Source organism: Merops nubicus, unplaced genomic scaffold (assembly GCF_000691845.1).
Source record: "Merops nubicus isolate BGI_N331 unplaced genomic scaffold, ASM69184v1 scaffold2449, whole genome shotgun sequence".
In the NCBI taxonomy this organism is placed as follows: domain Eukaryota; kingdom Metazoa; phylum Chordata; class Aves; order Coraciiformes; family Meropidae; genus Merops; species Merops nubicus.
Genome location: NW_008631555.1, coordinates 19,035 through 32,018, shown reverse-complemented (window position 1 = coordinate 32,018; position 12,984 = coordinate 19,035). Strand labels below are relative to the sequence as shown.

Here is a 12,984-nt window from a genome sequence, read left to right as displayed (position 1 = left end):
GCCATTCAATCACCACGTGCTCCATTTTCATGCAATTCCTGTTGGGAATTCATTCCTTTAATTAGGCTGGCAATTTATGAAGCTAACGAGGCACCGTTTGTCTGCGGACACGTAGGCAAGGAAATTCCAAATCAATTCCCCCTGGAAGGCAGAGGAGCTCATGGAAAGCTCAGCAGAACTGGAAACATCTGCAGACACTACCAGACTCCCCAAAACCAAAGGGAGAGTTGAGAGCAAGGAACAGGAGTGAAACCCCTGACTCGAGGGATGTGTCCAGGTGGATCTAGGAGAACCTGACCCATCTCTCCCAAGCAGTGAAACTCCTGTAGTAGACATCTCCATGACCTGTTCCCTTCCAAAGCATTTTAAGCTTCACATTAGAAATAGAATAAGAACCTGGAATGGAACTTGGAATAAGTTGCCCAGGCAGGTGGAGGAGGCCCCATCCCTGGGGACATTCAAGATCAGGCTGGATGAGGCTCTGAGCAGCTTGATCTAGTTGGAGATGTCCCTGCTGATGGCAGAGAGGTGGGACTAGGAGACCTTTGGAGGTCCCTTCCAGCCCAGACATTCTGTGATCAGTTGAGGGAGCACGATGCTCCCACACCTTCCTCCCAACTTCTAATCTGTGTTTATCGTTGGCCACCACGTGCCCCTTTTGTTGCCAGCCCAAAGCAAGCCTCATTTTTAGTGTCCCCACATGAGATAGGATCTCCACCCAACCTGGTCACTCTTGCTTGCAGTATTTATTCTCTGAGCACAAGTGCAGAAGCTATCCCAGTGATCTGTGAGTTCCTCAGTCATCTCCTACCACACTGGAGATACCAGCACCCTTCACAGCCCAGAACCCATCAGCATTTTTCAGAGATGCTTTTGCCCCAGCCTCTCATTCAGCTTTTCTTCCTCAGCCCTCTGAGTGATACGAGCTTAAATCCTTCCCTCAATATCTTCATTATTTGGTTTTCAGAGCTACCTCTCGGTCCTTGGCTCCATTCTCCACCATTTTTTGACCCTTCTCTATTAAAGTCCTCTCCCCATCCTTAGGGAATTTACTATATAAAACCTCTTATGACTAAAATGATTTTCAGAGAAGTCTTTACTGGATTCTCCACCATTTTTTGACCCTTCTCTCCATCCTCTCTCCATCCTTAGGGAATTTACTACATAAAACCTCTTATGACTACAATAACTTTCAGAGAAGTCTTTACTGTGCATGTTCCTCATGAGCTTCACCATGGGACCTTCCCTCAGCCCAGTTCTCCTGGCGACACAGACCACCAGCATCAAACCTTCAGCCAGTTCCTGATTGACCTCGTGACTCTTCCACCTACCCCCTTGGTCCCCAGATTAACAGCTTCCCATCATGACATACCCAATAGACTGCCTGGGTCCAGGTAGGTGAGATCTTCCATGTTCCTTTGGTTCATGGGGTTCATGAAGGAGGAACTCAAGTTCCCAGGAAGAGTCTGAATCATAAGGGGGATAAACCAGCCAAACCCACATCCCACCTCAACCTCCCCTGGGGCAACTTGAGGCCATTTCCTCTTGCCCTGTCCCTTGGGAGAGGAGACTGGCCCCCACCTGGCTCCAGCCTCCTGTCAGGTAGGACACTTCTCTGTCACATGGAAGCGTCACAGGACTCACAGAAGCAGGGGGATCATTGGCTAGCAGACCACATAAAGAGGCCATCCAGGGCTTGCTGTAAAACCTTCCCCACGACAAATCTTTTGTCAGCCCAAACTCATGGCTTAATGATTTAATTCATGTCATGTTCATGGAGGGGACCATAACTGAGCCAGTGGTCTCCACCACATGTTCCAGCAAGTCTGGTGGGGGACGTGTCTCCCTTCTTGATAAAATTCCCAATACTTCAGTGCTGGGATAATGTCTAGAAATTCCCAAATTTCTCTCAACACAATTGTTCTCTCTATGGTCAAGGGCTCTTCTGAAGAAAGCTCAACTCCAAAGAACTACACATACTGAGCTGACAGTCCAATGTCTGGAACTTTCCTGTAAAAGCATTTTTTTTAAAAAAAAAGTCTCTCAAAATCCTAATAAGATTATAATTTTTACATTTTAATGAGCAACCACAAACTGATCTCATCTTAACTCATGAAAATCCAAAGTGAGTGGAAGATGCAGAATCTAGGGCACGAAGGAGGTGAGCAGAGTTACACAGGGGAGAAAAGAGCCAAATTCTCACTTGACAGAGGATCCAGGCAGGCTTAAAAACTCATTAATTAAAAAAGCCACTCTTCTGTCACTGACCTTCAGCAATCTGGTTGCATCAACTGTAGGGTAAGATGTGAACAAAGCCATGGGCTGAGACTCCAGATTTCTCTTCTCAAGGAACTGAGGGATGGTGGAAAGCCTCCTAGATGCTTGGCCAGCACCAAGATCCAGCCCCAAGGCTTGTGCTGAGGAGGTGTCCACGTTGGTGGTAACAGGACCTGAATGCTCTTGGCAAAGCTGTCACAGGGATGATTTTGGGGGGTCTGTAGTCTAATACTGAAGCAATATCTGACTGCCTCCATCAGGTCATCATCATATGATGATGTGGAAGTTGTGTAGGGTTGTATCAAAGGACATCACACGTCCTCAGCAGCTGCAGCCCAAGTGCATTCACCAGGGGAAGATGCTTTCCAAAACTAGCTGCAGAGCAAGGGAAAATTCCCACATTTCCCAGAATCACAGACAGTTAAGGGTTGGAAGGGAACTCCAAAGATCATCCAGTCCAACCCCCATTTCAGTCAAAAGTCTGTGGACCTGAAGCTGCTGTTTCTACCTGGAGTATGCAAAACAGGCTGAATTTAACATGATGCTTTTCTTAAAAGCTGATAAAATCAACAGAGCACACACCCTTCCTAGAAAAAAAAAGAGTCAAAAGCATTGTCAAAGAGAGAGAAAGCATTTGCAGGTTGAGTTTAATCAAAATGATTTGATTCACCCACAGAACCCCAGCATGGTGGGGTTGGAGGGGACCTCTGGAGATCATCTCATCCCACCCCCTGCTCCAGCAGCTCACCCCCAGCAGGGTGCCCAGGGTCACAGCCAGGAGGGTTTGGAGACTCACTGGGTGACCCAAGCAGAAAAAGGAGGGTAAGGAGGGATTGGCCTTGCAACAGCAGCTTGATTTTAGCTCAGCAGAAGCTCCTCTTGAAAGCACCTCCTCAGTTGTATGAGTACCAGGAGCAGGATTTAGCTCCTGCCCTCATGACTGTGCAACCATCAGCTTACACTTGGGTCCAGTTGTTCAAAGACAGACAGTTAATACCCTTCATCCTAAAACACAGTTTAAATTTTACCCAATTAGAAGCCCAAGCAAGGTCAAAATTTAAAACAGCAGCTTATTAAAAAAAAACCACTTAAATCCTTAAATCTTTACATCCTGGTTTGAATCTGCCACTTTGGGAAATTAATACCTTTGAAAAGAAAACGGTTCAAAGGTTAAGAACTCCAAATTGAGGAAATAAGGTATTAAAGAAGACAAAAGGCAGGGAGCAGATGGATACTGTTTATTGGTTCTTTCCATCACGTTTGAGTTACAGGTGTAAAAGTCACACAAACTGCAGGTATAAACATGTAAAACAATACAAAAATAAATGGAAAGGGCATTTTATATTTACTGAATCGAGTCGTGTAATAAATAGGGTAGGCAAAAAGCTTCAACCACACAATTCAGTTGAACTGAAGTTACAGTAGTGTTTGTAAATAGACAATTTTAACTTAAAGTTGCAAATATTAAAGCATTGAGAACTAGCATCGAAGTGAATTTTGGCACGTTGTAAAGTGAGAAGTGTTACACCAGCCTCTGACTCTTGTGTAAAAATGAAGCAATTTCTCACTAGCTTTCTGAGGTACGTTTTTAAACAATCTAAAATTAGATCAACAATGCAGTTCTAACAACTCACAGTTTACAATTCACTCTACTAGTCACAATTTTTTTCCCTTTTAAAGAATCCCGAAGTATTCCGGAGCTTAAATCTGTGCAAATTCAGAGAAGCTTCAATTAAAACGTAATAATAATAATAATAAAAGCAAACTTATTAGGGAACTCTTAGGTGCAACTTAAACCCTTCCTGCAGCCAGGTTTGTTAATTGCTAAGTGTAAAATTGGGCTAACACCAAATTGCACGGCTGAAGATAAAAGACTCGGTGGCCGCGGCGCGGTTCAAGTTGCAAACGTTCCTCTCCTAAGTTTAATCACATTATTCTCCCTATAACTTCAGTAACTTCTGATCACACTCATTCTCAGAGAGACAAAAAAAACCCAACGAAACAAACAAAAAAAAACCCACCACCACAAGCTGCTAACGTGGAGGTCAGCAAAGCGTGGAAACCCCTTGAGGACTCTTGAGCGCTTCTTCAGCCTTTGAAGAAACGCCTGAACACGAAGTTACTGTCACCAATTTCCAAAAGACAGCAAGAGACAAAGGAACGGCTTAATGGCACTTTTTCTGGATCCAAACTTTTTGTGGTTTAGAAACGGTGTGGTTTTTATTCTCCTTCGTTTTACAGTAGCTACAAAAATTTTCCCAACTAGATCCTTCCCCCAAGTGTCTGCGTCCTTAGCGAGGAAAGCAGATCACCTTGGGAAGGGGTTTGACACAGTATAAACATCTCCGACCAGAGTACAAAAGTTACACAATCCTTAAAAAAAAAAACAAAAGTGCTGCTGATTGTTAGAAGCGACTCCAAAAATCATCAGCAACTGCTATCAAACTCATCAGCAGCATCAGGCATTTACACGTTTTAGTCCTCAAAGAGTTTTTAAACAGTTTAACCGTTGTGCTAATATTCTTCACTAGGTTTATTTTTAAGTCCTTTCACCAAAACTGTTTTTCCTTTAAAAAGAAAAAAATAAAGGGTGCAAGCAATACAACCCCTGACAGCCATTTATTTCCTGCTGGGTGAATAAATGGTGTCATCTGCAAGGCACTACTATTTTTAAAGGATACCATTGTCACAGTTTCAACTATTTCGGTATTTTTTCTTTTTTTTTCTTGTTTCAAAGTCACAGTTAAAAGCTTTAAAAAAAAAATAAAATAATTGAGGTAATCGATTTACTTCAATACCAAAATAGATTAATTGAAATAGTACCAGTATGGTGAAAGGTCTTCATAATACACAGCTATGACCATAGAGCATGCAGTAGAGTATGGAAGGGTCCTAGGCCTTTGTTCTGAGCTCTCCTGCCTCAGTTTTTAAGGAACAGCTCAATTTGCACAGCAGCATTTTCAATTTCTTTGAAACACTTCTCTTCTTGTTCCCAGGGCATCCCAATTGTCCTGCTCCCCAGAGGAAGGAGCCTCGTCGACGCTCGTTTTCGAGAGCTGCACAAATTGGAGTTCTTAAAAAGAGTTCAGTGGAGCAAAATAAGCTACAGCTTCTTCATCTATCCATCAATTGCACTTAAACCTACTCGGTTACCGACGGACACCTGGATGATGCCCCAGCCACGGGGGTTTCCTCTGACGTGACACAGTCCTACCACTACTCTAGAAATATGGCTTTGCAGATTGGATTCGCTCGAAAAGGGGCACGCTGGGTTTACACCAAGTTGATTGGCAAAGAGCTGTGATTTGGGAAGAATTGACTAATGCCCCTTTTTATTGCAGTGGCAGGACCAGACGTTTGTATTCTAATAACCCTGGTCTGATGAAAGAGCTTCATGCAACCAACTGTACTTAGTTTGTAAACACCTGCTAGCCCCCCAGATCCACTGCTAGCTACGTTTACTCTACCAGGCACTACAGGATATTAAGACTAAAATATAGCCATGCATAGATAAACTCACAAGCCTTATCAGGGTGCTCTATCCCTGTAACAGGGGTCACCCCAAAAAGCCTAGAAACACAAACTAACCGCTGGCTTTTACTGCACATTAACAGGATACAAGTCGTTTATAAAGTCTCGTGGTGTGCAAAAAAATGAAAAGAATAAATTCTTAAGTTCAGACAGCTTCTTAAATCTAGTTAGGAAAGCTAGAAACGAAACCTTATCGACACCTATATCCCACCCTGCAGCACCTGGAACTCCCCCAGCGCAGGCAGAGAGCCAGCTAGTAGCAACGTGGACTGAAATTCTGCCTAAAGTGTTTCAGTTTTGGACAGGCTTATTGAAATTTCAGCCATTTCATATTCCAAAGGTAAAAAATATCTTCCTCAAGTAAGGCATGAGACAGTATCTAACCTTAGGTTTGAGGGCAGGAGTTAAATCTCATTTTCTTGCCACAAAAAGACTGCGTGGAAATGTTTTAAGCATTTTAAGTGAGAAATTATCCATTTCCTAGTGCATTACAGTCACTGAGCAAGGAGAAAAGTTTTATTAAAGGATTGAGCTGTTCCTAAAGCAAAGGAATATGACAATAAAAAATTCCTCCTGGACTGTTTTCACTTGCCTAAATTCTCATCATGCAGCATGCTACATTAATCTCCTTATTCAAATTAAGCTTCAATAATTACCTTTAAGTAGCTGCTCGGGCACCTTATAATCCTTCAGGCAGTGATCTACAAAGTCTCACTTAAAATTGGACTAAATTAAGTTAAAGGACAAGTTGCCAGAATTCCTCTTATGATATCATTTAGGAACTACAAAGGTTTTTACTGCAAGTACTTAAAACCTGATATATCAGTTTAGTGAAATATTACAGTGTGCAAATTCTTCCTCATGCTTCACAAACAAGGTTTTTTTTGTATTTCAAGTATAACTTTTGACATTTTTTACCTTTGGAAAGAAGTCATTTGCATGAAAAGGAATCCTTTAGCTAAAGAATCTCCCTCTTCACTTGCTTTGCTTAGTTTTGAGTCCTGAAGTAAGAATCCTTCAGAAATAATCTTCTAAGCAACAGCAAGTTGCAGATTACCACCATTCTTGTCACATTTTCCACAACACCAATAACAACACTGGGAGGAAAGCAAGAGACTTCCACTTGTCTCATTCCACCCTGAAATGCATGAACAGCTTTTCTTTAGAAAAGGCAAAATTTCGACTGCAGATTCAAACTGTGCAGAGGTTATGAGACACTCTGTCCCCTCAGAAAAACACAGATGCCCAAGTGTTCCCCCACTTCTCGCTTTGGGAACGCCCCACCAGCAGTAGGATTAGGTACTCCTTGAGTCTTTGAGTTGTTCCCCCATTTCTCGTTTTGGGAACAGCCTAACAGCTGTGGGATTAGGCACTCTTCTGCACTTTGGAGTTATCCCCCCAGTTTCTCACTTTGGGAACTCTCTAACAGCTGTGGGATTAGGCACTCCTCAGAGTTTTTTAATTGCTCCCCCATTTCTCGCTTTGGGAACGCCCCAACAGCAGTAGGATTAGGGACTCTGAGGTTTTTGAGTTGTTCCCCAATTTCTCGCTTTGGGAACAGCCTAACAGCTGTGGGATTAGGGACTCTTCAGAATTTTGGAGTTGTTCCCCAATTTCTCACTTTGGGAACAGCCTAACAGCTGTGGGATTAGGGACTCTTTGGAGTTGTTCCCCAATTTCTCGCTTTGGGAACACCCCAACAGCTGTAGGATTAGGGACTCTTCAGAGTTGTTGAAGTGTTGCCCCATTTCTTGCTTTGGGAACACCCTAAGAGCAGAAGGATTAGGGACTCTTCAGAGTTTTTGAGGTGTTCCCCCATCTCTCACTTTGGGCCGTGGGACTAGGTGCTCCTCAGAGTGTTTTAAATGTTCCCCCATTTCTCGCTTTGGGAACTCCCCCCGAGTCCCACTGCCCATCAACACTCCTGAGCAACAGGTTCCAAGGGACACCCAGAGATTCAAGTGGTTTGATCATCTGCACGACAGACCAATTCCATGATTACATTCTGACCTACTAGGAAATACACTTTTGCTTCTTTTCTTCTTCTTCTTCTTTTAAATAAGTTTCCACTACTAGCCAGAGATTCCAGGGGATGCTTTTTACAGTCTGGAATTAAGGTGAAGTGGAAGCAAACCTGACAGAACAAACAGCTAAGCAGTTACCATATTAAAATGCCAACCTTACAGGAATGATCTCTTAGTTTTAAAAGGAGTGCTGAAAACTGACATTTCACTTAATTTTCTAGTTAACCAGCAAGGACAACAGCATTTTTTTGGTTACTGACAGTAGGTGGTACAGAAATGCACCGAGTGCACGTGCTTATGTCTTCTGCTCAAAGAGATCATGATACTCTTGTTCTTCTAGTTCTCTGTTGTACTTCTCTATTTCCCTGTTGGCTTCCTCCAAGTAATCGTTCATGAATTGGTCCATCACTGATTTTGAAAAGTTAAGGAAAAAGGTTTGTGCAAGCAGCATTCAGTAGAAAAGAATGCACAGGTTTGAAGGCTGTGCCAGTTCAGAGACACCTGTGAAAGCAGAAAGTCAACGTGCTACTCTCTGCTGCTGGAGAATGAAGCAAAACACATGGCAGAAAAAAAGGATGCTGTAGTAAAACCTAAACCCACCTTTGTTTTTCCTTGGGTGTGTGCACACATAAAATTATATCCATTTGGAAGTTTTATCAGTCCTGAGCAGGCATTAAGCAATAGCCCAGCACCATTTGGTTTGAAAAATATTTCTTTGACAAGTTGTGGTCCATAAATTATTCTCTGCATGAGCTCATGTGCAGTTTGGGGATTGTTTTGTTGGTTCTATTCTGCTTCTTTAGATCCTATCTCTGAAAAAGTGTTTTCACAGTAAGCTTTCAATGGCAAGTAGCCACACACAGACTGAAGGGACACACAGCTTTTCACTTGGTGATGTTACCTGCAAACCAAACTGGCTGCTTTGAGAGTCTGTGTTTCAGATTTGCCTGCCTGAAAGCTCCACCAAACCCCTCCACATCTGAAAGGATACATGGATGATAATCCATTTTGTCACCAAAGAAATTCACAAATTGAGTCCCGTTGTAAAAATAACCAGCTGGAAGGGGATCCAAGTGGCGTTTCACCTGCACCAGGAAAGAATGCAATGGATGTTAAACATCTAGAACTCAAAACTGCTCAGAGACAGTCCTAACAAACTTGAACAGAATGTGGGAAGGGACCTTTCCAGGTCATCTAGTCCAACCCCCTGCAGGGAGCAGGGACATCCCCAGCTAGAGCAGGGTGCTCAGAGCCCCGGCCAACCTCCCCTGGGATGGTGGCAGGGATGGGGCAGTGACCACCTCTCTGGGCAGCCTGGGCCAGGGGCACTTTGAAAGGACAGCCTGGCAAGTGACACCCATATGGACTGGAGGAGTTTGGTATGGTGACACTCATCACAGCCACGCCAAACTCTCAGGACCCCAGCTCCAGAGACAGCACTTACAACCTGCAGGTAGTTGCTGAGGGCAAGATTAGGCATTTGGGATCCTAATGTGCAAGTGACAACCTGCACAGCACAGAACAGGGAGAAAAGATGGGAAAAGACCATTACAGTGACCAAGAGTGTGAGGGTTACACCTCCCTCTGCTTCCCAGCTGAGGTAACACCCAGATGTAGATCACAAATCCCTCCAGGACAGCCTCAGTTGTGTTCTCCCAAAAGACAGCAAGTGCCATCATGATTTAGTGCTCAGCACACTTGTTACAGCAGGTATGGGAGGTGCTCTGTCACACAAATGGCTGTTTATGCAAATGAGCCAAAAGAGGGCTTGCTGTTAATTGCTTCTGCTTACATGGATGTTTTTGATTTCTTGGAGGGTTAGCATTCCTCTGGTTTTCAGGGCTTTCCTCTGAGGTTTCTGTATGAAGAAACAGACTCCAGTTATGAATCTACTGAGTGACAATGGGATACTACAGTTTAGTTCAAAACAAAACAAAAAGAACAAGAAATTCTTAAAACATTTTAAACAATACATTTTAAATGCAGCTTTACTGAAAAAAAAAAAAAACAAAAAAAACAACAACTGAAGAAAGCTGGCACAAGAAGAGACAAATAATCTAGCTTTTAGCCTGAAAAATTTCAGGATTGCTTTCATGCAGCATGCAGTCACTCTCAGAACTATGTGAAATGCTAAATTAGCCATGACTAGGCAGACTGTACAAAGGCTGAGTGTAGTCTTGAACTGCTCAAAGAGGAAGCACTTCACACTTGAGACAGTATTTAAGTTCCAAGTTTTCATAAAACTAAAATAACATTCTGCAGAGTGCTTTCTTACATGTCTGAAGCATCTGTCTTCTTACATTACTCATGTCAGATCTACAGAGCATGAGATATCCTCACAGAAGACATGTACTTCCCTGCAGTCACACTGCCTGGTGGAATAGAGCTGAGAACCTGAACATCCTTCAAAACAGCTCCAACAATGGTCTGCAGGAAACTTCCTCTCCCTTCCTACACAACTTTTTAGAGATATTATGCAAACCTGAAGCCATACAGAAGTAACTATGAGTAGTTTGAAGTAACAAATGCTCCAGAATGTGGGGTTTAGAGCCCAAGTGTGGGGAGGAGCAGCTGAGGGAGCTGGGGGTGCTGAGCCTGGAGCAAAGGAGGCTCAGGGGAGACCTTCTGGCTCTGCACAGCTCCTGACAGGAGCCTGGAGCCAGGGGGGGGTCGGGCTCTGCTCCCAAGGGACAAGGGACAGGCCAAGAGGAAAGGGCCTCAAGTTGCCCCAGGGGAGGTTTCAGTTGCCCCTGAGGAACAATTTCTTGCCCTGGAGGGTTGCCCAGGGCTGTGCCAGGCTGGCCAGGGCAGTGGTGGAGTCCCCACCCCTGGAGGGGTTTCCAAGCTGTGGAGATGTGGGGTGAGGGACACGGGGCAGTGGGGACCTGGCAGGGATGGGGGAAGGGGTGGACTCCACGACCTGAAAGGTCTTTGCCAACCTAAATGATTGTATGATTCTAGAATGGGCATCACAGTAGTGCACAGTTGGAACTATGGGCTCAGGTTCCAACTAGAGGCACTAAAATATGCAATTCATACAGCTGAACAGTTCCCATCCAAGCATATTTCTGAATCAAGCCTCAAGACTCACTTCCCAAGACCTTGATGTGCAGCCTGGCAAGAGTAATAGCTGCTGGTATCCCATGGCTATGTAGCAGGGAACCATCCTGTCCTGCACCCAGCCAGGTCCTGCTGTGGTGTGAAGCCAGGAGGACACCACAACTGGTGTCTCCCAGGCTTGGTATGGTGTGTGCATTCCCTGCTCCCTGCACAGCTACACTGGCCATGCAAAAATACATCAAGTCTGACATAGCTGCACAGTTGTCAAATGGAGCAAGTCAAAGTGAAACAAAACCCAACCCTGTAAGTTCCATTTCAGTGGCTCACTTCCAAGGAGCTTTAATGAAGTGAATCAAAACAAGTTTTCAGCTCTGCAGCATTCAGGTACTTCAAGGAGATTTATTTCATCCTACACTTCAGCTTTTGGCAATCAAGTCTCAGCTAAATTATCTTGTGTTTATTCTGGACATACTCCATCTGCTCAAGTGCTCAAGAGCAGTTCAATTCATGAATAAGACACAGCAGATATTAAAACAATACACAAATTAGGATACATATTTGCAAACTTAGTCCTCTGACTGCAATACACTTGGAACTGTAAACTCAGTAGAAGGTAGAAAAGAAAGGAGATTAAATATTAAAATAAATGTTTCACTCAGACACTTGGAGTCCCCTTTTTGTTGTTAAGAAATGCCAAACAGATCATGCTGAACAGAAGTCAACGTGCCCACAAACCTGTTTTGCAGTTTCTCTGAGCCAGTCTTTTATATCCTCTTCCTTCAGAGAGCAGCCAATGAACACAAGGAAACACTCCTGCTGGCTGCTGCAATCTCTGTTATCACTTCTTGGATCAGGAGGAGTTGGCCCCTCCTGAACAGGCACAAGGCTTAGTGAGTTGGATGATGTGTTGTGACAGACTTCAATCACTTTATCAGAATCTAACAAGGAGAAGACAGAAGAAAGAAACTTCCTGATAACTGCTTATCTAATTTGGCATCAATACATTGGTGCAGACGGAACACAGACCACAAAAAAAAGTTTCCAAACCCATAGACATGGAGTGCAATCACAAGACAACACATAACTACTGACAGGAGGCTGGAGCCACGTTGGGGTCGGGCTCTTCTCCCAAGGAAAGAGCAATAGGGCTAGAGGAAATGGCCTCAAGTTGCACAAGGGGAGGTTTAGGTTGGATATTAGGAACAATTTTTCCACCAAAAGGCCTGTCAAGGCCTGTCCCTGGCTACCCAGGGCAGTGGTGGAGTCTCCATCTCTGGAGGGGCTTAAAAGATGTATAAACATGGTGCTGAGGGACATGGTTTGGTGGTGACCTGGCAGTGCTGGGGGAACAGTTGAACTTGATGACCTGAAAGGTCTTTTCCAACCAAAACAATTTTATTTTTCTATAAGTGGGAGTGTGCCCTTACCTGAAAACTTAACTTTGCCCATGATGTGATAGATGTTTCCAGAAAAAGGACTTGGCTTGAGCAATGACTTAATAGCTGTTCAAAACAGAAGACACATAGATTATCTCACTGATTTTGCTTCTCCTTGGTGTAACTTCTGGTCAGACCTATGCTACAGGTCTCTAATCCACATCCTAGTGCTTCAGGGGAAAACTCTGGGGTGTCCCCCAGAGCCCCACTACGTGACATTTCTATGTGTTCTCATTTCTTTGCTATGGGGTAGGTGGGAAACAACATCTTTGGCATAACGAATGCTTACAGTGGGTGTGGGAAGTAAAATGGTGCTCCTTAACACTGCTTTGCTAAGGAAAGAAGGAGAGGCATGATTATAGAGATCTGCTCTAGCAGCCTAACACAGAGCTGAGCCTATTTTCTAGTAACTACCCAGAATTATATGGCAGAAAAAGTTAGAAGCTGATGGTCACTTACAGACTGTATTTCGACGCTACTAAATCCAATTAAACATAAACCCAAAAAGCAAACGTAGGAAAACAAGTGTCTCAGTCTCTAGAACCCAAAAAATTAAATTAGATTTTCATCTGCACAAAATCATGGGTCCATTTTCCAGAGCGGGCACTAAAGAAGATAATTTAATGGACTTGAAGGAAGGAAAGCTGTATTTTCAA

The 12,984-nt window shown here is 43.7% G+C and overlaps 1 protein-coding gene across 1 annotated transcript in view; it reads right to left on the bottom strand.

Annotated features, from left to right (window-relative positions):
* Positions 1 to 7,871: 7,871 nt before the first annotated feature.
* Positions 7,872 to 12,984, bottom strand: part of LOC103779949 (chromosome unknown open reading frame, human C20orf194) — a gene marked incomplete at its 5' end in the record, with an annotated part of 20,659 nt that continues 15,546 nt past the window's right edge. Inside the window, 5 exons of the mRNA XM_008947595.1 lie at positions 7,872 to 8,240; positions 8,824 to 8,917; positions 9,625 to 9,690; positions 11,628 to 11,830; positions 12,320 to 12,394. Of these exons, the coding sequence (XP_008945843.1) occupies positions 8,128 to 8,240; positions 8,824 to 8,917; positions 9,625 to 9,690; positions 11,628 to 11,830; positions 12,320 to 12,394 (551 nt within the window). The remainder of the gene's footprint in view (positions 8,241 to 8,823; positions 8,918 to 9,624; positions 9,691 to 11,627; positions 11,831 to 12,319; positions 12,395 to 12,984) is intronic.